Source organism: Mycteria americana, chromosome 5 (genome assembly GCF_035582795.1).
Source record: "Mycteria americana isolate JAX WOST 10 ecotype Jacksonville Zoo and Gardens chromosome 5, USCA_MyAme_1.0, whole genome shotgun sequence".
NCBI classification, from domain to species: domain Eukaryota; kingdom Metazoa; phylum Chordata; class Aves; order Ciconiiformes; family Ciconiidae; genus Mycteria; species Mycteria americana.
In genome coordinates, this window is record NC_134369.1 from 471,290 (window position 1) to 493,788 (window position 22,499).

Sequence of the window (22,499 nt, forward strand, 5' to 3'; positions counted from 1 at the left end):
AAAATCCAGGTCTTCCCTGATCACCCGCAGGCAGGGGGAGGACTGGTGGGGTGAGTGCGTGGGGCACAGAAAAGGGGATGGAAATCCCAGATTTCAGAGTTTGCTGCACCAGTGGGGACTGCGGTGGTCCCAGGCGGCTGCTTCCCTCTGCAAGGGTGCTCTGCATTCGGGTGCAAGCAGCACCCTTTCCTGCAGCACCCGTTTCTGCAGCCCTGGGGGTGACCCAAGGGGAGCCCCAGCAGCTCATTTAGCGTGGGGTAGAAACAGGGAGAAAATCCTCCAAAATATAATAATAATAATAATAATAATAACAGAAAAAGCCAAAGCAGCAGAATGGGGTGGCTTAGTGCTGCCCCGGCGTTCTCATGTGTGGATCTGCAGGTTTGTAGTAAGGGCTCAACCGGAGCCGTCTCAATAACTTTGCAAAAAACCTCTTTACAATTATTCCCGTATAAATAAATGCTTTTTTAGATGTATTTTTTAAAATTTCCTGCCTCTGTTTCTAACGTATCTACCTGAGGATACGTGCAGCCCGCAGGGGCGCAGGGTGGGAGGGAGCACGCCGTGTCTCGTCTTGGATAACGCTCTTGGGTTTGTTTGGATCAAGTTGCCTCGGCTGTAAAGGTCTCTGACGTGGCCGGGAGGAAAAACTACCCTGGGGAAAGAGGAGAAAAACCTGCTGTCCAGCCCGACAGCGGAAAAATAACTGGGGCTAGAGCGCTCGGTCGTGGATGATCGCTTGTGGGGGCTGCTAAAGCATCTCTTCGTCTGCCTGTAGGTGAAAGAAATGCAGCCGTGCCTTTGCTGGCAGGGGGTGGCAGGGGGTGCGAGGGGTGGGGGGCTGCGCCGGGGAGAGCTGGCACCGGCCCCGACGGGCTTTGGGCCCCAGAAGGCGGCGCAGGAGCCGGGCGGGCTGGAAGGAGGCGGCGGCGGCCGGGGCAGGCTGGGACGCGGGGAGCAGCCGGTCCCGGCGCGGGTCGTCGCCGCAGGTGGCCCCTTGGCCGGCCGGGCCACCGGGTGCCCGCTCCCTCGAGCGAGGGCTCGGCCAGCGCCGCCGGACCGTGCCCGCGGGTAACTTTTCTCCCTGCTCTGTGCCTTAATCAAATACTTTTACAGGCAAGAGGGAAGGGGGCTGGAAAACCGGCGTTGCGTTCCCCCCCCCTTTCTCTAACGGCCCCTGCGATATTTCTTTCCGCGCCCCCCGGGCTATTTACTGCTGCTTCGCAAAGCGAGAAGCAAAGCCGTGCTGCTCGCTGAAGCGAAAGCCCAAGGCTCGGCGGGGGCTCGAGCACTGCCTCGTTTCCCCTCGGCTGCCGCCCCGTCTCCCCTCCCGTGGCTTTCGGCCACGCGTGTGCTTCTCCCCGGCCCCGGACGGCGTAGCTGAGCGGATGCCGCCGGCCGTGCCAAGGGGTTGAGCTGACACCCGGCACGGGGTTTTGCGGCTGAGCTGCCGTCGCAGCCAGCGCCGAGCCCAGCGGCGGGACTTGCCGTGCGGCAGCAAGCAGAGGGAGGCTGCAAAAGAGATTTCTCTTGCCTTCGGATCTCTGCAGAGAGAAAAGAGTTGCAGCTTAACTTTTTTTTAACTTTTTTTTTAATATTCTTTTGGAGAGATCCCAGAAGAGGGGTTTCTTTCTTGTGCTGCTGCAGGAGGGGAGAGAAAGAGGAGCCGGAGCGTCCCCTGTCTTCGCACCATGCCCCTCGCCCGCCCCACCGGCCAAATCCCCGATGCCGCGTGGACCTCGGGCTTCAGGGAGATGACGGAGCCCTGGAAAGGTGCCGTCGGCTGCCTCGGCGTGGCCGTCTTCTTCACCATGACCATCGGCATCATCTCCTGGCAGGCGCTGGAGCAGTCACCGGAGGAGTGGGTGCTGCGGGGCCGCGCCGGCGGGATGCTGTGGGAGCGCCGGCGGGGTGCTTTGCTCCTGCGGGCGCTGCCGGCAGGGCGGACGGTGGCGGTGATCGCGGTGGGTGGCGTGCCGGCCGCCGAGCCGCCTCCGCCACGGGACCGCTGCTGGCACGATGGCGGGCAGTTCTGCTACGCCTGGGAGGAGGATGCCGAGCTCCGGCTCTCCCTCGAGCCCCCGCCGGCCCCTGCCACCGAGTGCTACGGCGTCCGCTGGACCCCGCTGCGCCCCGACGTGATGCTGAAGGTAACGGGGACCCCCGGGCCCTTCTCTGAACCGTGGTGTTTGGGGTAAAACGAGCCAAAGCAGGGAGGACCCGGCCCGAACACGCCATTTCCCAGCACGGTTATGGGGTCGCACCGTGTCGGGGGCACCCCATCTTCCAAAGCCTCTGGTAGCTGGAGGTCCCGGGTGGGAAAAGGCCCTTTGGAAGCCTTGTGCCCTGATGCCGAGCCCCCAAAACCCCGCGGGGCCGCGGCCGCCTCCTCCCGGGGCTGCGTTGGTAACCCCAGGGTGGGAGAACCGTGTTTATATAGAGACTGAGTAAATAACTGCTTGAGATCACAATGTTGGCAAGAAACGCGGGGAGCTCGGAAAGGTCTCTTCCAACCGCAGACACAATGTGGCGGCTCTCTCGGGATGGGATTAATCCATGTCCGCTGCTGCAAAAATTTATGGGGGCTTTTTTTTTTTTTCGTATCCTTCCCAGTTTTCTCCCTCGGTTAAATAAAAGCAGACTCTGAAAGCGAGCCTTAGGGAGGGGAAGGAAAAACCCTGTCAGACCGTGGTGTCCTGTTGTGGGGAGCCCTGGGGACAGGCGAGGGAGCGGGTGGGATCCTGCGGGGACGGGGAACGTTTCCCCTGGAGCCGTAAATGGCCTGTTGACGTCGTTTTGGGCCGGTGGAAGGTGTTGCCTGAACGCTACCGCCGCGCACGGGGCTGGTTTTCCTTCACCGACATCGTTTTGGAGTGGTTGAGAGGAAGAGCAAGACAGAATAGGGTTTTTTCCCCACTTAAAACAACAAAAAAAAACCAACCCACAACAAAAAAAAAACCCAAACCAAAAAAACCCTAAAAACAAAACCCCCAAACTATTGGAAAATAGGATCCAGCGAATTTTAAGAGTGAAGAATAGGCTTTCCCCCCCTCCTTCCCAGCTGGTGTAACTAGTTCAGCTGACGCCTGGCACAGCTATTCTGAGCCTCCAGGGTTTCCACTTTAATAATTGACATCTCTCTCCCCACCCAGCGGGAGCCTTAACCTCTCTCTGCCCCGCGGCAGAACAAGCTCAGGGCTGCGGGAGCGCCGAGTCGGCGAGTGAAGTCCCTTCTGCTGGGCTGGGAGCCTCTTGGGTCCCCCTGCGCCCGTCCCGGCCTCCCTCCGCAGCCCCGAATGCCAGGGAGCCCCTAGGCGGGATGCCGAGTCCTGCTGATCCCCGCTTTGGCAGAAAGGGGGAAGTTTTAGCGGCTTCGAAGGGAAAATCGATGGTTTCTGAAAGGAGACGGGTCAAGGATGGGGATGTCCCCTGGGACCAGCAGCTTTGGAGCCGGCTCGTTGCTCGGCTGCCCCGTCAGCCCCGTGAGAAGTGCCCCAGCTACCCAAACCCATTGAGCCTCGCTAGGGAAGCGCTTGTTATTATCAGCCCTCGGGAAGAGGGGGCTCTGCCTCGGGAGAGAGCGGAAAACCCAGCATTTACCCCGGGGACACTGCGGTGCTGTTGAGATAAGCACTCGCGACGGGGTTAAAAATCTCCCTGCGTTCGCGCAGGTGGGGATAGCCACAAATTCAGGCTGTGAATTCACCCCAGAAACACTGCAGAAAGTAGCTAGGAGGGGTTTAGTTCTTTTTTTTTTTTAAAAAAAAAAAAACCAACCCCAAACAGATTTTTTTCCAAGCTGGGTTTGTGAAAGCGCCGTCGCTGCATTTTAAAGCCGCTGCCTTGAATTTTCCGCCTCCGCCGCCGCCCTTGTCCTGCAGCGGCACGCGCCTGCGAAGCCTCTTCGCTTAAACAGTTTTCAGCGTCTTTTCACCAGCAACTCAAAACCCCGCTCATTTTTGATAACGGCGGTCGGGTGTGGCGACGTAAGCGGGGGCTCCCCGAGGCGCGGGTGTCACCCCTGCATCAGCAGGCTGCTTCACAGCAATTTTATTTTATTTAAGTTCATCTGGCTAAAACTGGCAGGCTTTGGGGACCGTTTCTTGTGGTTTTTTTTTTTATTTTTAAAGGAAACCGTAACTTTTAAGGTACAGAGCTTTTATTCCCACGGTGGGATTTTTCCGTTCCTCCACCTGGCCGCACGTCGAACGCGGGCAGATGCGTGAGGGGAAGCGGAAGAAACACGGTTGGCTTTGGCTTTAATTAGCAAGTTACGACTTTTTTGTTCTTCGAGGTAAACGAAGCACATAATTTGCACCACTGACTCTTGCTACCATTTTTTTTTTTTCTCTTCCTCCTCTTACACCATTTGCTAACTTTAATAAACTGCAGGCTGAGAAATCAAGCGGTCAGACAGAATTGCAGCTTTTCTTTTTTTTTTTTTTTTTTGTACCTGGAAGCCCAGCTCTTGTTCTTGTGGAGGAAAAACTTAATCCCGAGTATCTTCTACCGGGTCGGATGCGGAAAGCAAAGAGTGAGCACCCACCGCTTTTTGCATAAAGCACCCAAATCTCATGGGGCTGGGATTTCTCTTCCTGGGAAGAGACCTGTCCCGAGACCGCTCTGACGGCACTGCAATACCACGCAGGGGTTTTGCCTCCCCAAATGCAACTATCCGCCCGCTCGTCCTCGCCCCGAGGCGTTTCTCGCCGTCTGACGATGCTCTCTTGGCGGCAGGATTGCTTCTCCATGGCCAACGTCTCCTGGTACGGAGGGGCGAGCATCCGCGCCCAGCGCTGGCCGCTCAACGGCGCCGAGAGCCGCGCGCAGCCCTTCGTGAGCGGCGACTTCAGCAAAAACCCGGCTGGCTACGGGCCTGTTCTGGAGAGGTACTTCTTAGGCTCGACAGGTAACCCCGTCCTTCCCTGCCCAAAGTCCTATTGCTTTAACCCCTGCGTCTCTTCATCCCTCTCCTCATCCAGAAAGCACCTAGTTTAAAGCAGGGTAGACGTCTCCGACGTTAAAATATCCCCCAAAGGTAACGACAACTGGCAGCGGGACGCGAGGGACGGATCCCGCGCTGCCTCATCCCTGCGGAAAGGGCCGCGACGTGAACCGCAGCGCGCCCGAGCTGCGTTTACAAGTCGGTGCCTGAGGGGACGGGGTTGGCCCAAGTCGCCCCAGGGAAATCCCCTGCTCTTGGTGTGGTTTTGGGTTGGTTTGGTTTTTGGTTTGGTTTTGGTTTTTTAAGCAGGGATCCGTGCCCGTTGCCGCATCCTCCGGCTCCGCTCGAGTGGCTTCGCCCTGAGCCCGCGGGTCCCTGGCGCTGCTACGGGACGGGGGCATGAGTTTAGTTGCTGTCGTCATTTTTGGGTGGATATTTGGATTATTCCGCAGAATGCCACACTTCAGATATTCCCCCAAATTAATCGATTGATCTGCAACCGCCCTGCATTGATGAAGCTGAAGCCGCTGCCTAAGCTGAATGCAGAGCAAAAAGGCAAGAAATGGAGCGAATTCAGCCCTTGAAAGGCATTTTGGAGGTTAAAAGGGAAGAGCGGAAGCAGAGAGCGGGGATTTGCTTGCACGGCCGGATCTGTGCCCGGGATCAGTCCGGGAGGTGCTTGTACCAGGGAGGCCCTGCCCCTGCTTCCCTGTCCCTGTGGCCACCAGCGCGAGGACCGAGAGGAGCCAGGCGCTTGCTGAGACACCACCTTCCTCTTCTCTCCCCAAAGGAGTGACGGTGACAGTGGCACCCGATGTGCCCCTCTTCCTCTCCCTGGAGAGCAACAGGCATTTCTGCCTGGAAACGCCGGCGGGGAGAGCGGCGGTGCCCCTGCGCTACCTCCTCTGCGTCAGCCCGGACGTCGCGGCCGCCCACCGGCACGTGGGCAGCCAGCTTGCGGGGCAGGCGCGGGCGCTGCCGGACACGGCCCTCCTGGGGTAAGAGGCCCCTTCCCCCCGGCCGTGGGGTTGCTTTCGAAGCCCTTGTCCCGGTCGCTGCCCCAGGCGCCTCGTGCCGGCACAAGGTGCAAGCCCCCCCGGCTCTTTCCACCACGCAGGTCTCCGATCTGGCGGTATTATGGCCCGGCGGGTTCAGCTGCCAAAATAAAACGAGGTTTGAGGTCGCTGGCCAAGAGGCTGAAGCGGCATCGTCTTCAGGAGGGGGTCCTGGCCCTGGGGGAGCGCTGCACCGCCATCCTCGCCGCCGCGGTACGTCCCGTCCTGCCGGCCTTCGGGCTCGGAAGGCGACCGGAGCGCTGCCGTCGGCCCCGCTCTCGGCACCGTTAAATCCCTACGTGTAGAACGCCAACGCGCCCGTTTTGTGGGGTGGGGGCCGTGAGCCTCCCCTCCCCGAGAAGGGATGCTCGGTTTGGCGTTTCGCCCCGCGCAGGCGGCGACACCGAGCAGCCGGTGCTCGGCGGCTTTGCCGCTCCTACAAAACACCTTCTCCTGCCTTTCCCTCCCCGCAGGACCACGTGCCCTCGGAGCGGAGGAAGAGGCAGGACTCGACCCGTGCCTGGGACCCCTCCCTGATACAGCCGCTGCGGCTCTCCATCGTGCTGTCCCCGTACGCCAGCATCGCCTCCCCGCTCTTCCTGCGCTCGCTGCGGGACAGCGAGGCGGCGAGCTACTGGCTGAGCCTGCAGCCCCGATTCGGAGGCTGCTCGGTACGAGACCCTCCTCCGACCCCTGCACCCGCCGCTCAACCTAAAATCAAGATTAAAGCTGAATAAATACCCGCGGAGGGAGACGACCCGATCCTCCTGTGCTGGGGGCAAACCCTACGGGTGCAAAGCCATGCCTGGGGGAGCAGCTTTTCTCCTGTTTCATAAGGAAGCAGCTTTCAAATTTCCACTTCCAAAAGATATTTTTGAAAGTTGCCGGTGTTCAGAAAATCCCCCCAATTCCCTTTTTTGCAGTCATTTCAATGGTATGCCAATTTTTCAGCGGTATGCCAATTTTTCAGCGGTATGCCAATTTTTCAGCGGTATGCCAATTTTTCAGCGGTATGCCAATTTTAATGGTATGCCAATTTTAATGGTATGCCAATTTTTCAACTCGGGGATTTTGGGGAGGGTTCAGAGAGGGTTTACACCTTTATGCGTTGCGCTGCAATGGTGCAAGCTGCGGCAGGGCGGGACGAGGGCAGAGCAGGCACCCCCCAGCCTTGCACCCCGGGCTCGGCGGGACATTCGATGGGCCTGACCGAGCTTTCCTCCGCCGCCGCAGGTGCCGCTGCTGACCACGTGGAAGGGGCGGCTTTGCGCCCGCCTGAACGTCACGAGCGAGGCGGCGCTGAGCTGGTACCTGGCACGTGCCCGGCGCCTGCGGCAGGCCCTGGGGGCCGCGTACGTGGTCTTCGAGGGCGCCGAGGGCAACGCCTTCCTGGAGCGAGCCGTCCCGCCTCCCGCCGAGCTGGCGGGCGACCGATACACCGGGGCGCTGGCGGCAGCGCTGGCGACGCTGGGAAATGCCACCGTCATCAGCGCCGGAGCCAGGTGGGTACCGAGGAGAAGACGCTTTGCCGGAGCCGACGGCTGCGTGAGCTGCTTGGGAGATGGTTGAGGCGATGCTTTAAGTACGCCCTTGGGAGGCCGAGACGCTGCGCAGCACCCGGGGAAGCGGCGCGGAGCTGGTCTAGGGCAATGTGTAGGGAGGGGTCGCTCTCGTATTTCCTCTTCCTCTCTATTTTGGGGTGGTTTAATTATTTTTTTTAACATCTCAGAGCATAAAAATGCTTAAATGCATTCATGCCAGATGCGAGATGAATGCATCTCGTCGCTTACGGCCATTCAAACTTCAGGTCGCTGCCCCTTCTGCAGGAGGGAGAGGGTGAACCCTGGAGTCTTGGCCAAATCCCTGTGTTGGTAATTGCTCGTGCTGTCAAACGCCCACAGTTTTCTGACTTTTCATGCTTGCATAGCCCACAACAGGGTTAATTTATTAATCAGCAGTTGTGACATGCCTCCAGACCGTTTGGTTAAAGGCACCGAAAACTATTGCTTTTCTTTTTTCCCAGTTATTTTTACGTTTGGCAGACGCAAAGGGATATGCAGGCTATTTGCGAAATGACTTATTTCACATTGGGGATGAGGCATTGATGGTAAATTGCATGAGAAGGCAACTTCAAAATAATTCATTTTCAAAGAAAAAGCGTTTCGTACGCCAAGGTGGCGACAGGCTCTTACTCAGCCGTCTGCAAAACCAGAGTGGTGGAAATCGCCCTTTTTCGCACCTTTTTTCAGTCCATCCAGGATCGTGCCTTCCCTGGTGGGCAGCTCCCATACCAGAAGTGTTTCACAAACCATCGCGTCAGCCTTACCACCTCCTGAGATGAAAAAGCGTCCCTGGGAGACCTTTGGGGAGTCAGCGAATGAGTGGGAGGTCAAGGAGGAAACCAAACTCCAGGAGCAAGCAGGCTCAGACCAAAAAACCCCCTTGGTTAGATGAGCTCCAGACCATTTTTCAAGCCAAAGCTCATCGTGAAGGTCCAGGTTTGACCCTTTTTGGCCACCAGAAACACCGTCTCCCACACCAGGCTGCTTGACAACATGACCCCCTGCCCCCCAAGTAAACCCAAGGCATAGAAATGCTAACGGCAAAAAACAAAAATAAAAAAAAATATGGGGAAAATAATGTTTTCCTCTGGCAGATAGATAAAACCGCTGTCAGGAACGACAGACGCTCAATGCGAAACAGATGAGCACAAATGAAAGCCAGGAGGAGAAATCCTCCTGCAGGGCATGCCCCTGGGCCGTCCCTGGGGCAGGGAGGTTCGTGCTTTGGGTCTGGGAACCGGGTGGGCCCGGGGCCGCGGGTGCTGTCGGGACAGCCCAGCCAGTGTCACGGGTATGTGTTTGGTGAGCGTTCTCCCACCAGGGCCGGCGTTGCCATATGAGAAGCAGCAAGAAGATGGCTACAACCCGGCACGTGGCTGTGCTGCCGTCAAGCTGGGCCACCAAATCGTGGTCCTCGTGAGCTCAAGGCAGGAGGAGGAAGGCTTTGAACAGGGGATTTGGGGAGGAGGAGGATCGGGGCTGCCAAACTCGGCAGGGCAGGCGCAGCGGGCGGGAGTGCTATTGGGGAGCACTGATTTCCCTCCAACGGAGATGCCGAGGGGTTGGAGAAACCCCTACGTGACCACAGCGACTGCCAAGACAGCCGGGCATCAGAGCGTTTTGGCTCCTGTGAGCCACCTAAAAACGCTGGCTTTGTGCTTGTTCCCCAGATCCAGTCATCTACCGCTCTTCGTCCAGATGAGCCCGCTGCGCTCGGACTGGAGCCACGCTGGGCTGAAGGGGGTTATTCCCTCCGTGCTGCACTACAGCCTCTTGGGCTACAACTTCTTCATCCCCGATGCAGTAGGTAATCATTTCTTTTCTGCTTTTTCCCCTGTTTCTGGCCTTTCTGCAGAGATTTGTGCGGCAGTTATTCAGGCAAGAGGAGCACGGGAGGTAGGTCCGCACCGTCGGGCTGAGGTGTGCTAGAGGAAGGCTTGAAGCGCTTTGTTCCCGGTACCCAACTTTCTGCCGTGCTGACTTGATTGGGTTGAACGTTACTAGGGAATCGACTGAGGAATTGAAAACAAAAAAACACGTTGTAAATTTTAGCAGGCAGCCCCAGAAGCAGGCAGGTCTCTGGGGACGCCCTTCGCAGAGCTGGGTAAGCGCGGGCGGAGGGCAGCCCCTTGCTCCTCGCAGCCTTGCTTGAGCTACAACCCCGCCGGCAGAAGCCAGCAGGGAGCCCGCAGCCGGGAAACTGCGTGCCCAGGCTCCTGGCCGGGAAAGAGACGTTCCTAAAACACCAGCAGCCCCGCTCCAAGTTTGCGTTTCTGCTCCAAAGCACAATGGTTTGAGAAATCCTTAAATAAAAACGCGATAGTAAGTCGAGAAACAATCCTTTAATCGGGGCCAAGCAGCTCGGTTTTCCCCTCTGCTTGGAGGCGGCCGGGTTCTTTGTGTTCACAGCAGGCCCCAAACACGCAGAGGCTGCACGTGACGTCTCAGACCCGGAGAGCGGAGCTGCAAAGACAATCCTGAAAAAAGGGGGTTGTCGAGCAAGTTTTCAATCTGGCCTCTATTTTTAGCCAGTTTTCCTTAGAAAACAAGGCTCAGGCAATCCCAGCGTGCCGGTTCCCTCCCCAAAGAGATGTTGACCCCACCGGCTTATTTCGAGCGGGCTGGACGAGGGAGCGGACCCATGCAGGGCCACTCAGGGTGGGAAAAGCCTCTGGAGGAAACGGGGCTTTGTGGACGGTTCCGGGGAGCCCTCGGCCTTGGGGTTTTTGTGCCGTTTCTAGGGGAAGCTGCACCGGGTTTTCAGAGCAATGGCTCCTAGGGACGCTGCAGCCCCAAGGGCTTCATTTCCCTTTCCCTGCCCCAGCCCAGCCTCTCCCGTCCTTCCCAAGCCCCTCTCTGGTGTTTCAGAGGGGAACTGCCCTTCCGCTACGTGTTTCTGATTAATTAGTCAGCAATTCTCCGCTTCTCCACCACTTTTCACTATGAATTTGAAGGGATCCAAATGACAGGAGTATTTTCCCGTGATGCTTCATCTTTGCACATCAAAGCGGCAGGGAAGTCCGGCGCTTTCCCGACCCTTTTCTTTGCAGGAGGGAAATCCCTTTTTACAATGTTCTGCTAGAATTTAGAAACTCTTGAGACATCATCCCCCGGCACGTCTGGTCCTAAAATGGCCAGAGAGGGACGTCTCACCGACGCTTGCTGATGGTGCTCAAGGAAGAAAAACACGGGTGGGGAGAATTCAGCTCCTTTTGCAACGGGGTAGCACGTCCTGCCCCCGCGGAGGGGACGTCATCTGGGACCCGTCCCACCATGAGATGCCCCTGAGCAGCTTCGCTCAGCTCCTTGTCCCCGGCAGGAGGGAGCCTGGCCAGTGACGCCCCGGGGGACCCGGAGCTGTACGTGCGGTGGCTGCAGATCGTGACGTTTCTCCCCGTGATGGCCTTCAGCACGCCGCCCTGGCTCTGCTGCGACGCCTGGGTACGTACCCCGTTCCCCGCAGAGGAGGACACGCTGTCCCTTATATGACAAACGCCCCCAAAAGCCATTAAGGTCCTTCCTGGGGAAAGCTGAGGCTAAAAATCACTGTCCTGTTCTTGCTACCCACAAAATCCTGCTCTCTGCCCCAGCAACCAGACCTGCCAACCCCACCAACCCAGACCTCTGCCCCAGACCGCTGTACGCTCTCAGCAGGAGTTTTGCTGCAAAATTGATGTGAGTTTTTGTGGCTTCATACTTCACGTGCAACCACGGGGCCGGTGCCCGCAACGCCTGTAGAAATGACAGCGATCGTCACGTGTCTCTCTCCCTCCCTCTTGCTGCTGGAGTTGTTTAATTACGGTTTGATCAAAGAGTTAACGTCTACAGCAGAGTGAAGCCTGCAGGTTCACATCCAAGATCTTTTTAAGCAGCTGGAGGCATTTTCCCAGGGATGTCACCTTTAGGGCAATGGAAGGGGAGAGCAATTCTTAAAATCGGGGGCACAGGGGGAAACATCATTAAATCTCTTTGCCAGCAGCAAGAGAGTTCATTGCTTTGGTTAAAGACGTCAACACCCCGGCGGATATCACTGCCAGCCACCGTCCCCCGCTTTCGCATCTAAACGGGAATAAATCCACTGTATCCACCCAGTGTGCACCTCGTCAGCTGCCATAACTCGATCGGGACCTTGCAATTCAGTAACCTCTCTTCCCAAGAGAATAGACACATATTTTTTTTCTTTTTATTCCTGCTTGCTTTGCTGTTTATTGGCTGAAGGACTTGTCGTGGGTTTCTCTTTCTCTTCCCCCACCCTGCAGGCCCTGAATCTTACCCGCCAATGCATACAGAGGCACCGGGACTTCGTTGTGCCGCTCCTCAAAAAATACAGCGAGGAATGGCTTAGTTTGGGGTACCCCATCTTCCGGCCGGCGTGGTGGCTCAGTCCCACAGATCCAACCGCTTTTACCATAGAGGATGAATTTCTCATTGGAGATGAGGTAGGAAACGCAGGGACTGAATGCCCTCGAAGGGTAACTGGGGGCAAATAAGGGCCCCCCTGTGCTCGCCCATCCGCCTCTTTGCATCCTGCCTGCATCCAGCGCTCCTACAGAGGCTGTGTAAAACCAAAGGGCTGATGTTGGCTCCTGCAGGTTTGCAATTTATTCAAAACGAAGAGTCAACAAGCCTCTTTTTTTTTTCTTTTTCCTTTCATTTTTTAATATCAACATATTTTTCAGTCCTTGCTGCCGGAAGACACCTCCTGATGGTCAGCATTGCTCGTTTCCCCCTCTTTTCGGGCTGTTAATCCCATTTCTTGGAGCTACAGCCCGCAGCAGCCAAGGAGCAGCGCAACGTGCAGCTCCCTGCTCCTCTCGGGCAGCTCCTCCAGCCGCGCCTTGGGGTTTTTCGGTCCTAATCAAACGCAACCCAGAGCGCAGCAGGGAGTACAGACCCTGGGGCCCAAATTCAGGCTCACATCAATGTCCCAGTTGAGCTCGCCCATCCACATATTGCCTATGGGATTTACTCACTTGAATCTATACTTTACCCCACTGGCAGCTATAGCGAGGATTTATTCAGCCCATATGAGTGCTTCGAATGGAGCCCATCAAATTGATAAGGCCACCGCGAGTTAGGTGAATGTTATCAAGATACCTGTGGCAGGGTTAAGACGGATTGATGTTTTTATCCATTTTCCTAGTAGCGATTTAAACATGGCTGGCACCTGTTTCCCCGCGGTTTTCTTTTTTGCCCTGCCTGGTCAGATTTTGGTGATTTCACGCTGTAAACGCTCCTTGCAAGCCTGGTGTTTGCACACTTTGGTTGTGGCTTGTGTCGGGGGAGCTTCTCCTGTCGCCCTCCCTGCAAATGCGTCCCTCTCATCCCGTTACAGCTTGTGAAGTGCTCGTTTAGCACACGGATGGCACGACATATAATGTGAGTTATGGCTGCTTTAAACCAAAAAAGTCTTGGAAAGGCAATCCAGACCTTCTGAAAAAGACCTTTCTTAAGGAAAACAGTGCCTCATCCTCCCATTTTTGGAAGGAGAGTTTTTATTTGTGGGGTGGCATCTCTTTATCCGTGTCCCTCCTGCTCTGCCGGGGTGCAGGATCCTAGCAGCTCAAGATTTCGGCAGTTCCTACAGGTTCTTTCATTAAAAGCACAATCCTCTGTTCATCCCCCTGGGTTCATTTTGCAGCGTGCCGGGCTGTCTTTACGTGGGGATGCTGCTAGTGATGGGGACACCCTCTCCCTAAGAAATATCCCAAACCCAAAAGCAAAGCTCAACAGGAGTTTGTTTCTCGTTTTAATAGAGAAGCAGCTTGTGCTGCAGAGTTCTCTTTGCAGGCTCTACTTGCAACCTCCAACAGATATTGCAATACCCGATTTCCAAGCTTGAGGTTCTTAGCACAAATTCTGCAGCTTCAGTTTCTAGGTTGGTCTGTGTGGGGTTTTTTGGGGGTGGGTTTTTGTTTGTTTTGTTTGGTTTGGGTTGTTTGGTTTTTTTAAGGAAACTTTCACTGCAGAAGATTGCTAAAATGTCTTTCTGCTGCCTCTTAAAAAGTAGAGAGCTCAAATAATCAGGCGGGATGTTTTGAAAATACAAACCCTTGGCACAAACGAATTTTAGACCAGCGTCGTGCGGGCGCAGAGGCTGGAGGGAGCCGAGGCGTTCCTGCTGCCCCGGCGCTAACTGCAGTCAGGGTGCTAACTGCTTGTAAGCGCGAGCTAGCTAAAACTTCCTTCTTTCCCCCAGAATCACTCCAACTGAAAAACCCCTGATGCAATTGACTCGGCCAAGGCAGAAATGTGGTCTGCGCTAGTGAGGCGAGATTCCCGGTGGAATATCGCAAACTCGGGGAGGGGGGGACGGTCGGAGCAGCTTCAGCCCCATCTCCCAGGAGGCGCAAAGTTACGGCTTGGCTGAAAGCTCCTAAAATACGGTAAAAGGTGATGTCTGCTCCATAAACTTGCCAGGGCCAAGCATTTCTGATAAAGCATGATGTCAGGCTGGCAAAAAGCTTGTCTGATTGTGTTTTTTATCCCCCTCCTCCCCTCAAGAGCCTGGGCTTGTGGTGGGAGAGCCCAGACAGGGGATGTTTTGACTTCCAAGCTGGTTTTTGGAAGCTGGAAGAACAGAAATGCACTCCAAAAATGGCTTTGATGCGATTTGGAGCATCATTAATAATAAATTACTGGAAAATACACAGGGTGATTCTGTCCCAGTATGGTCTGAGGCAAGAATAAGTGTTAGGGCACTGGGGTAAACCTTTTGAACGTCATCCCTCAGCGCGAGCAGCTGCTGCAGGGTGCTGACGAACGTGGCTTTGTGCTACTGCTGGAGCCTTTCCCCCCCTGAGTTGCACCCCAGGGTTTTTTTGGGGGTAAATCTGGGCTGGGAGGATAGCCCTGCTTTGAAATCTGATTTTCAGGCTGTGATTTGTACACTCGTTACTTCCAGATCTCGTTAATCCGCATCTCTTGGCAGCACACATTCAACCTGAATCCGGCCGGATGATCTATCTGTCAAATTAGCAAGAGTGCTCAGTAAAGAGTTTTTATGTCAGATTTTTGCTGGCTATGAAGGGAAGCCAGTATCTCTCTGCTCCCTTCGAGCAGATGGGACAGCAACAACTTGGGGTTTGTGCAAGCGGTTTTGAGATGCGGCGGTGCGGGGCTGCCGCGGTCGGGGAGTTTTTGATCCTTGACTAGAGGTCTTGAAACGGGATTTAACACTGCACAGCCACATTCCAGCCTCACTCACGAGCAAATTTCCACTACAGGGAAAGGGAACTGGAGCTGACCGCTATTGAATCCTGCCGGCAGAGCATGTTGAAATATAATAGCAAAGAGACAAGTTGCACTGATTCAGCAAAATCCATTGGCGCGTGCTGTTTTGTGGCTGTGACGCAGCATCGCTGCTTGTCACCGCCGTCTGCCTGGCAAAAGCGGATGCTGCAAGCGGCAGGGAATCCAGGCCTTGCTGCCAAATATATTTACCAAGGCCAGGAGGGTCCGAAAGTGTCCCCCAGATTGTGCCACACACCACACTGTCTCCTTGGGACAATGCCGCCAGGCGACCAAGGAGCATCGCTCGGGGACGCAAGGGTGAGTCCCAAGCGCTTGCTCTTTGCTGTTGACCCAGACCTCCAAAAATGGGGTTTAGGAGTGACTGATCCAGAAACTTCATACAGTTTTCACTATTTAGCCCTTTTTTTCCCTTTAATGGCCTTGCTAGAGTTTTAATTTTTCTTCCTATCATCTCCTCTTTCATCATCATCACCATGTGAACCCAGTTCTGCACAAATACAAATCAAAGCCTCAGTGTTCAAGCAGATTTAAATCTAAGCCAGAGCAGCTGGGTTTGTTTTGCTTTTTTTTCTTTTCAGCAAAGCTTTGCTTTTCTTGTAGAACTCCTACTTTAGGGCCCTGAAAAACCCCTTCCAGTTTCTGAAGTGGAATAATTTATCAGGAATAAGCAGTCTCAGAATACTGGAAACTGCTTTTTCAGTAGGGGGAGAAAAGACCTCGGGGACCCCTCTCCTCACACCACCATCACCAACTAGAGAACTTCAGTCATGTAAAAGGTTTCTTTTCCCATAAACCAAGAAAAAAAATTCTCTCTAACATTCTTTGGAGACTGGATTACCTTGGTGAGGACACTGGGGAGAGCACACTTCTCCTTATGCCTCTTCTCTGAATGGGGCTCACTGATTTGTGACCCAAAAGCAAATTTTTAATGCTTTAATTTTGTATGCTTTTTTTAAAATGTAGTTATCTGTATGCCAAGGCTGCCGGCTGAGATTTTTCATGATCATTTGAGGGTGTTGAGGAGCTAATCTCTTGAATCTCCAAAGGAGCCTTGGGGCCATAGAATGATCAATCAAATGCAATTGTTGCTTGAGATAGTTTATGTCATGTTGTATATTTTGTACAGTTTCTCCTAGAGTTTATGTAACCTGCACCAATTAATTAGTCTGAGAGGCTGAAACACAAAATCCTTCTAAATGCAGGACAAGAAAGCTGGGAAGGAAGGGTTAAGTCGCCTGGAGAGCAGCCCCGAGCAGAGGGCTTGGGAAGCCCTCCTTTTTAGCACCCTGGAGTTAAAGCTGTCCTCCCACCCCTCTACGGTGTTCATTTCTAATTGAAATACAAGTTTCTGCTTGGTTTCACACCAGATTGTATTTGACTTCATTGCTTAAATCATATCAAAGGGTCTGCCTGAACCAGATCCTCCCAAGCCCGGCGTCATGGGAGGAAAGAGAAATTCCCAACGCTGCCACAAATCCCCTACGCGGCACGGGGATGTCTCTCACCCGGACTCTGTGCCGCCAATTCCCATCGCAGTCCTGTAAAACCTCCGCAGAAGCTGCTTGTGCGAGCCTGAACCCACCCGAGGCACCTGGGACTTACTGCCAGCCTCTGCTCCTGCTCTGCCTGCGCCCGCTCTGTCCGGCTCAGCCTAGAAGGAGCTTTGTTTTGCAGGAAACACAGACTTCTCATGGCTTTTTTTAGTTCAGGTCTTCCGAAATATGAGTTGGATAGACTCTAGGGGCTTCTGCAGGCAGGAACGATGCCGATCCCGGTCAAATGAAGGCCGCTGCATCATCTTTTCTCACTGCAATTCAGGAAACCTTGCACTTAGCAACTTCGGCCTCTGCTGCTTGCATGGACAGATATCTCATGAGCCAACCTTCCAGATCTCTGTGCGTGCTCGCTTCTCCCTTCAGCCTCGTGGTTTGCTAGGGGCAGCCAGCACTGTGTCCCAGCTAATCCTCCATGTGCTAAATTTCTTTTTCTTTCTCCCCCCCCCCCCCCCCCCCCCGCCCCCCGCTGCAGGTCCTGGTTGCCCCAATAACAGAAAAAGGGCAAATGTGGAGAGATATCTACCTGCCTGGAGAAGGGCACCTGTGGATGGACACCAGCACTGCCCGTGTGTTTGACGGAGGCACCATCCTCAGGAATTACTCCGCCAGCCTTGCAGAGGTGCCGGTTTTTGTAAAAACCTCCTAAATTCAGACTGCTGCAGCTTTTGGACAGTTGACCTCCTTCAGAGCAGCACTGGCCAAACGTGCTCACTCTTCCTTGAGACTATTTCAGCCTATTTGCACTTTTCCAAGAACATTATTTTTTGTTATTATTTCAGCAGAAACTGTTTGAATCTTTTATCATTTGCTGTTATTCTAAAATAGAGGAAATACAGCTTTGGTACAAATATACATCCACGCAGAACGTTGGCCTACGTCTTCCCAGGGTTTTCCTAGTGAAATGTTTGCGTGCGTGTGTTTAGGTGGGCACGTCCGGCATACCCAGGTCCCTAACACCCTGCTCAAAGATGCTGCCTTGTCCAGAGAGTGGATTTTCCAGAACAGGAGAAAAGCAAACATCAGCTTCTACTAGGATGGGATTTTTTGCATTAAAAAAAAAAAAAAGTCTATACAGGGAAACCGAAACTTACGATAGCTCTATTTGCGTGCATGGACATGACATGTGCTAAGTGCTCCCTGCTTCTCTCCTCTGATGCTGTGTGCACGCTCCCCAGCAGAGCCTTTGGTGGCAAGGGACTGACTCTGAGGATAATTGGAAGATTGGGTGAATTCCAGGTCTGTTGGAAGTGGGTTTCTGTGGAAGAACAACAACTCTATCAAGCAAAGGAGTGGCTCTAACAGAGCATGATATGGACAGACAGGGTGATTGCCCGCCTTGGAATACAAACTCTGGAGCTCAGCATCCCAAACCCAAACTCCAGTGTGCCCCAGCCAGTGCTTCTCCCCATTTGTTGAATTTTACTGTTTTCCAATTATTTCTTGCAGTGCAAGTGGGATCCAGTGTGACAGCTCTTCCTCCATCCAGTCAAAAACATATCCACGAGCAACGCAGCTGCCCCGCAGGCTGAATATGCATTTAGGGAGGTTATGTTAGCTACTCGCATAACCCGAGTTATGGATTAATGGGACTTTAACGTGTACATTAACGGGGTGATTTCAAAGGCTGGTATTTGAGGTCTGTCTTGGTGGATAAATCATGCTCCTTGGGGAACCAAAGGCTCTGCTTCCATTTGCTCACTTGGCCTGAAACGAATCCCGATGAGCTGGATCTTGATTCAGTGTAAACGCCCAAATCCTCCTGTCTTCGGATGGGCACAGAGGAGATGGAGCGTGTGACACTGCCTGGAGGGATTAAATCACTCCAAATCCCAGACGGTGCTGGTATTTTCCTCCAGATCCTCCCTGAAGTCAAACTGATGACAGGGATCAGCTTTTGCTATTCTTGGCCTCCAGAAAAGTCACTAACTTTAACCCAGGTTTAGCAACTGGCTGAAGATTTAAAAAAAAAAAAAAAAAAAAAAAGCCCATGTCCATTCATAGTGCATCTTTAAAAAAAAAAAAAAAATAACACCACATGATGTAAAAATCCTCCAGCAACTTCCTTCTGTGTCTGTTAATAGGATACACCTCACTTTTACAGCAAATTTGCTTTAATTTGCGTTTCCTGCTGTGCTGGGGTTTGTGTCTGTGTCACTGAGCTGTTTCTGGTTTATAAAGGGCGCCGTCGCATTACTGCCAGCTAAAAACATACTGTTAATGCCTTTTCTAGCATGTGCGCAGCTGGATCTTAAAGACTGCATCTGTAGTCATCAAAACGTTGACGAAGTGTTTGCTAATGTAGACTTGATTTAAAGGATTGGCCCCCTTTGGTGTCGGTGTCTGTGTGCTAAGTTGATGTGCTCTCCTCATTTCCTTCTCCCCACACCCACGTGGAAGAGGCATAAACATATCCCCTTGTTAAAGCAGCTCCAGGACATTAATAATTAGAGCTGGTTTATTTACCTGGCCTGGAAAAGTGGTTAAGAACCTAGCATGTAATTTATTTTTCTCTGTCATTTTAAACTAATCTTCATGATTTTTCATGATTTTTTGAGGTGAGAAAAATGACTTATGCATGAGTTTGAGATCTACAGAAGCGGATGGGACTTCGGAAACGGGGGCTCCATGGCTATGAACCGATATATGCTTGCAATTTTGACAAATTATGATAACATAGTAAAAACAAAAAAAACCCAACCAGCACAAACTCTTCTAATTGTTATTTTAATTTAAGCATGTTATTTTTATCTACTCCCTGTGCTATTTCTTTTTATCATGCAACAGACGTGTGTGTCTGCATATTTTCCAGATGTATTTCTACATCTTCCAGATTGGTGGAGCAAGATTTCGTGGTTTGGACAGGTTTTCTTGTAAGGAAGAGATTTTTGCAACATTTATGGATGATGCACTCTTACTGCTACATAGATTAAAAGACTCTTTCCCCGCCACAGATTTTTAACCGTTTGCATACCTGACAGCTGGGCTCATCGACCTTTTGGCAGGATGCATGTCTGCATGGGCACTGCAAAAACGCCTGATGGGTACAGAGGCTTCTGAAATCCCAGTGGCACTTTGGCTGTTTTGAAGTCCGTCTTGATACATTTTCTTTTTTTCTTTCTTTTTTTTTTTAATCAGAGGGAAAAAACCAGGTTGGTTCCATCTCCTCTGTCATTCCTGTGCTGCAGGGTGCTGCGCATGGGAATGGAGCAGCAGAACTGCAGGGGGACATGGGGAGAAGCTGGCGGAGAGCTGAGCTTGGAGGGTCCCATGCTGCTCTGGCAAGGCTCAAATTTGGCTGCACCCGAGACCACCGAAGCGGTTTTGACTCCTTGTGCTCTCTCCATCTTGCTGGTACCCACCATCGCCTTAGTGTGTGGCCACAAGGGCTCTGCCTGGGGGCAGCGATGCCCGGAACATCCTCTGCTGTGCCTGCCTGCTGCCTAAGAGAAACAATAAGGTAGGCAAAAAAAGTGAAAAATGGCCCTGCACGTTGGGGCAAGTGTTTTGGCCACTCGCATTGCACTGGGGCGAGCACTGTGTGCACAGGGGCAGGAGCCGTTGTGTCCCCAGAGGGGTAACTGGGGGCGAAGCCTCCTGATGGATGGGTGTTGTAGTTTAGCCCCAGTCGGCAACTCAGCCCCCCCAGCCGCTCGCTCACTCCCCCACAGTGGGATGGGGGAGAGAATCAGAAGAGTAAAAGTGAGAAAACTCGTGGTTGAGATAAAGACAGTTTAATAGGGAAAGCAACAGCCGCGCACACAGGCAAAGCAGCACAAGGCATTCCTTCACTCCTTCCCGGGGCAGGCAGGCGTTCAGCCGTCCCCAGGACAGCAGGGCTCCAGCACGCGTAACGGTGACTGGGGAAGACAAACGCCATCGCTCCCGACGTCCCCCCTTCCTCCTCCTTCCCCAGCTCTGCACGCTGAGCCTGACCCCGTACGGTGCGGGATGTCCCTTTGGGCAGTTTGGATCAACTGTCCTGGCTGTGCCCCCTCCCAGCTTCTTCTGCACCCAGCAGAGCAGGGGAAGCTGAAAAGTCCTTGTGCAGCAACAACTAAAACATCCCTGTGTTATCACCAGGGATGATTAACGCTAAATTAAACGCTAAATTAACGTTAAAATTAACACTATCCCAGCTGTAACCAGGACAGTGGGTCCAGACCTCTTTCTTCTGCCTGAGCAGAAACCCTTAATGGCAGTGATGGAGAATGCGGATACACGCAGCAGTGCCTCAGGCCACAAACTCTCACTGGAAAGGCAGAAACTTCTTTGCAAACTGTGTGTGTGCACATATATTTATACATTTATATATATTCATATGGTATTCTTAAAGTCAACTTTAAGGCTATCTTAAAGTCTCTAGCAGACCTAAAGGCTTCCGTAAAGTCAATTTTCAAGGCTTTCCTAAAGCAAATTTTAAGACTTTCTTAGTCTTACTAGATCTTAAGACTTTCCTGAAGTCAACTTTAAGACTTTGTTAGCCTCTAGCAGACTCGAAGAGCTTCCTAAAGTCTCTACCAGACTTGAAGAGTTTCTTAAGTCAACTTTAAGGCTTTAAGAAACTCTTTAAAAGTCTCTCAGAGATTCCCTTTCACTCCAGGAGTGCACAGCAGGCAACTCCAGCCCAAACACAGACGGCCAGTCCCCCTTAGGCTGAGTTGCGTGGGGACAAAAAAGCCCTGCGGCATTTCTGCCCCTACACAAAGCACTTGGACTAAGGAGCACCCTCTGCTCTTACCGCATCAAGGTTTTGGGGCTGAGCTTATGAGCCGATGCTGATGGGCAAATGTGACTCCTTTGGGGTGTGCAGAGCTGTACGCACAGGCACTGTCACTCCTTGGCTGCACTGTTTGGGTGAAACCACTTCTTTTCCTCCACCCCCATCCGGCAGTTCAGGCTGAAACACGGCTTTGCTGGCAGGAAGAGATCAGACATCAAACTCTAATATTGCAGTTCCCCAAAATCAAGTCCCCCAAAAGGGGCTGTGCCGCTGCTGCTTTACCCCTTGGGCAGGGATGTGGTAATAGCTGGGACTGAAGTGAGGAGCAAGTTCCGGGCTTGGGCACGTCCTGCCTCCAGCGATAAATGGCATCAGCCAGCACCTTGTGTTTTTTCAGAAACTGCTGCCGTACCAAGCCATGGCTCTGCTGGAAAAATGAGATTCAAGGGGTACTAGCTCTTCCGAGCAATTTTTTCCTGAAAATAACGGCAGGGAAAGCAAAACAATAGGGATAAATTGGTTTCAGCTGTGGAAGCCTAGGGAAGTGAGAGGTGAAGAGCTGAGGTGGGGATGTGGGGAGCCCCACAGCTCCTTGCCTTGTCCAGAGAGGTACACGATGGGGCCGGGGGGAGCACGCAGAGGAAAACGATGGGACCTGATGGGGGCAACCCAAGGCACACCCAGGGGCGCCTAGGCCATTTCAAAATACCCGTGAAAGTTCCTGAGACACATCAAAAGGCACAAACTAAAATACAGGAAATTCTCACTAACCGTTATCCAAAGCTCGTTTATTTGGAGGGAGGTCAAGTCCTGGAACAGATTGCCCAGAGGGGTTCTGGAGGCCAAGAAGGCATTTCCCTTCTTGGTAGGGTGTGCTACCAGGCCCTGCGCCCGGCAGGGCTGCAGAACCTCTGCCGGGATCAGCTCCTTGCTGCATGCCCTCTCCTGGAGGAATCACGGCCTCGCCCCTGACGGCGTTCTCTTCTGCCAGAATAAGCTGGGACTTCCCGGCCCTCGGAGCTCACCCCTTGTCCCAATTCCTCCTCCTCTGCCGCTCCCACCGTGCTCGTGCTCGGCCCCCAGTGCTGCAGGACCTCCACCGGGATTGCCTCCTCCCCGAGGAGGCCGGGACACCCCGTTCAGGCCTTGGAGCTCGGCCCTCATCACGATCCCTGCTCCTCCACCACCGCCACCTTGCAGAGGAGGTGTAGGCTGCTCTGCCCGGGCGGCCTGGCTGGCCTTCCTGGCCTTGCCTGTTGGACCTGCTCCGTTGCCTCTCCCGGGCACGGGGATACTCCCCGTCCCTGCTCCACCACCGCCGTCTGCTGCAGCGGCCCCATGAGTGCTCCCACCATGCTTGGCCTCGCGTGCAGCAGGACCTCCGCTGGGATCAGCTCCTTGTTGCGT

The 22,499-nt window shown here is 53.6% G+C and overlaps 1 protein-coding gene across 1 annotated transcript; it reads left to right on the forward strand.

Annotated features, from left to right (window-relative positions):
- The first annotated feature begins 1,616 nt into the window (after positions 1-1,616).
- LOC142409950 (SITS-binding protein-like) lies at positions 1,617-18,372 on the forward strand. The gene is made up of 10 exons (XM_075501730.1): positions 1,617-2,150; positions 4,738-4,909; positions 5,736-5,943; positions 6,063-6,213; positions 6,474-6,671; positions 7,234-7,502; positions 9,233-9,369; positions 10,882-11,003; positions 11,822-12,001; positions 16,845-18,372. The coding sequence occupies exons 1-10, from the start codon at positions 1,692-1,694 to the stop codon at positions 17,016-17,018; spliced, it is 2,070 nt and encodes a 689-aa protein (XP_075357845.1). The 5' UTR covers positions 1,617-1,691; the 3' UTR covers positions 17,019-18,372.
- The last annotated feature ends 4,127 nt before the right edge of the window (positions 18,373-22,499 follow it).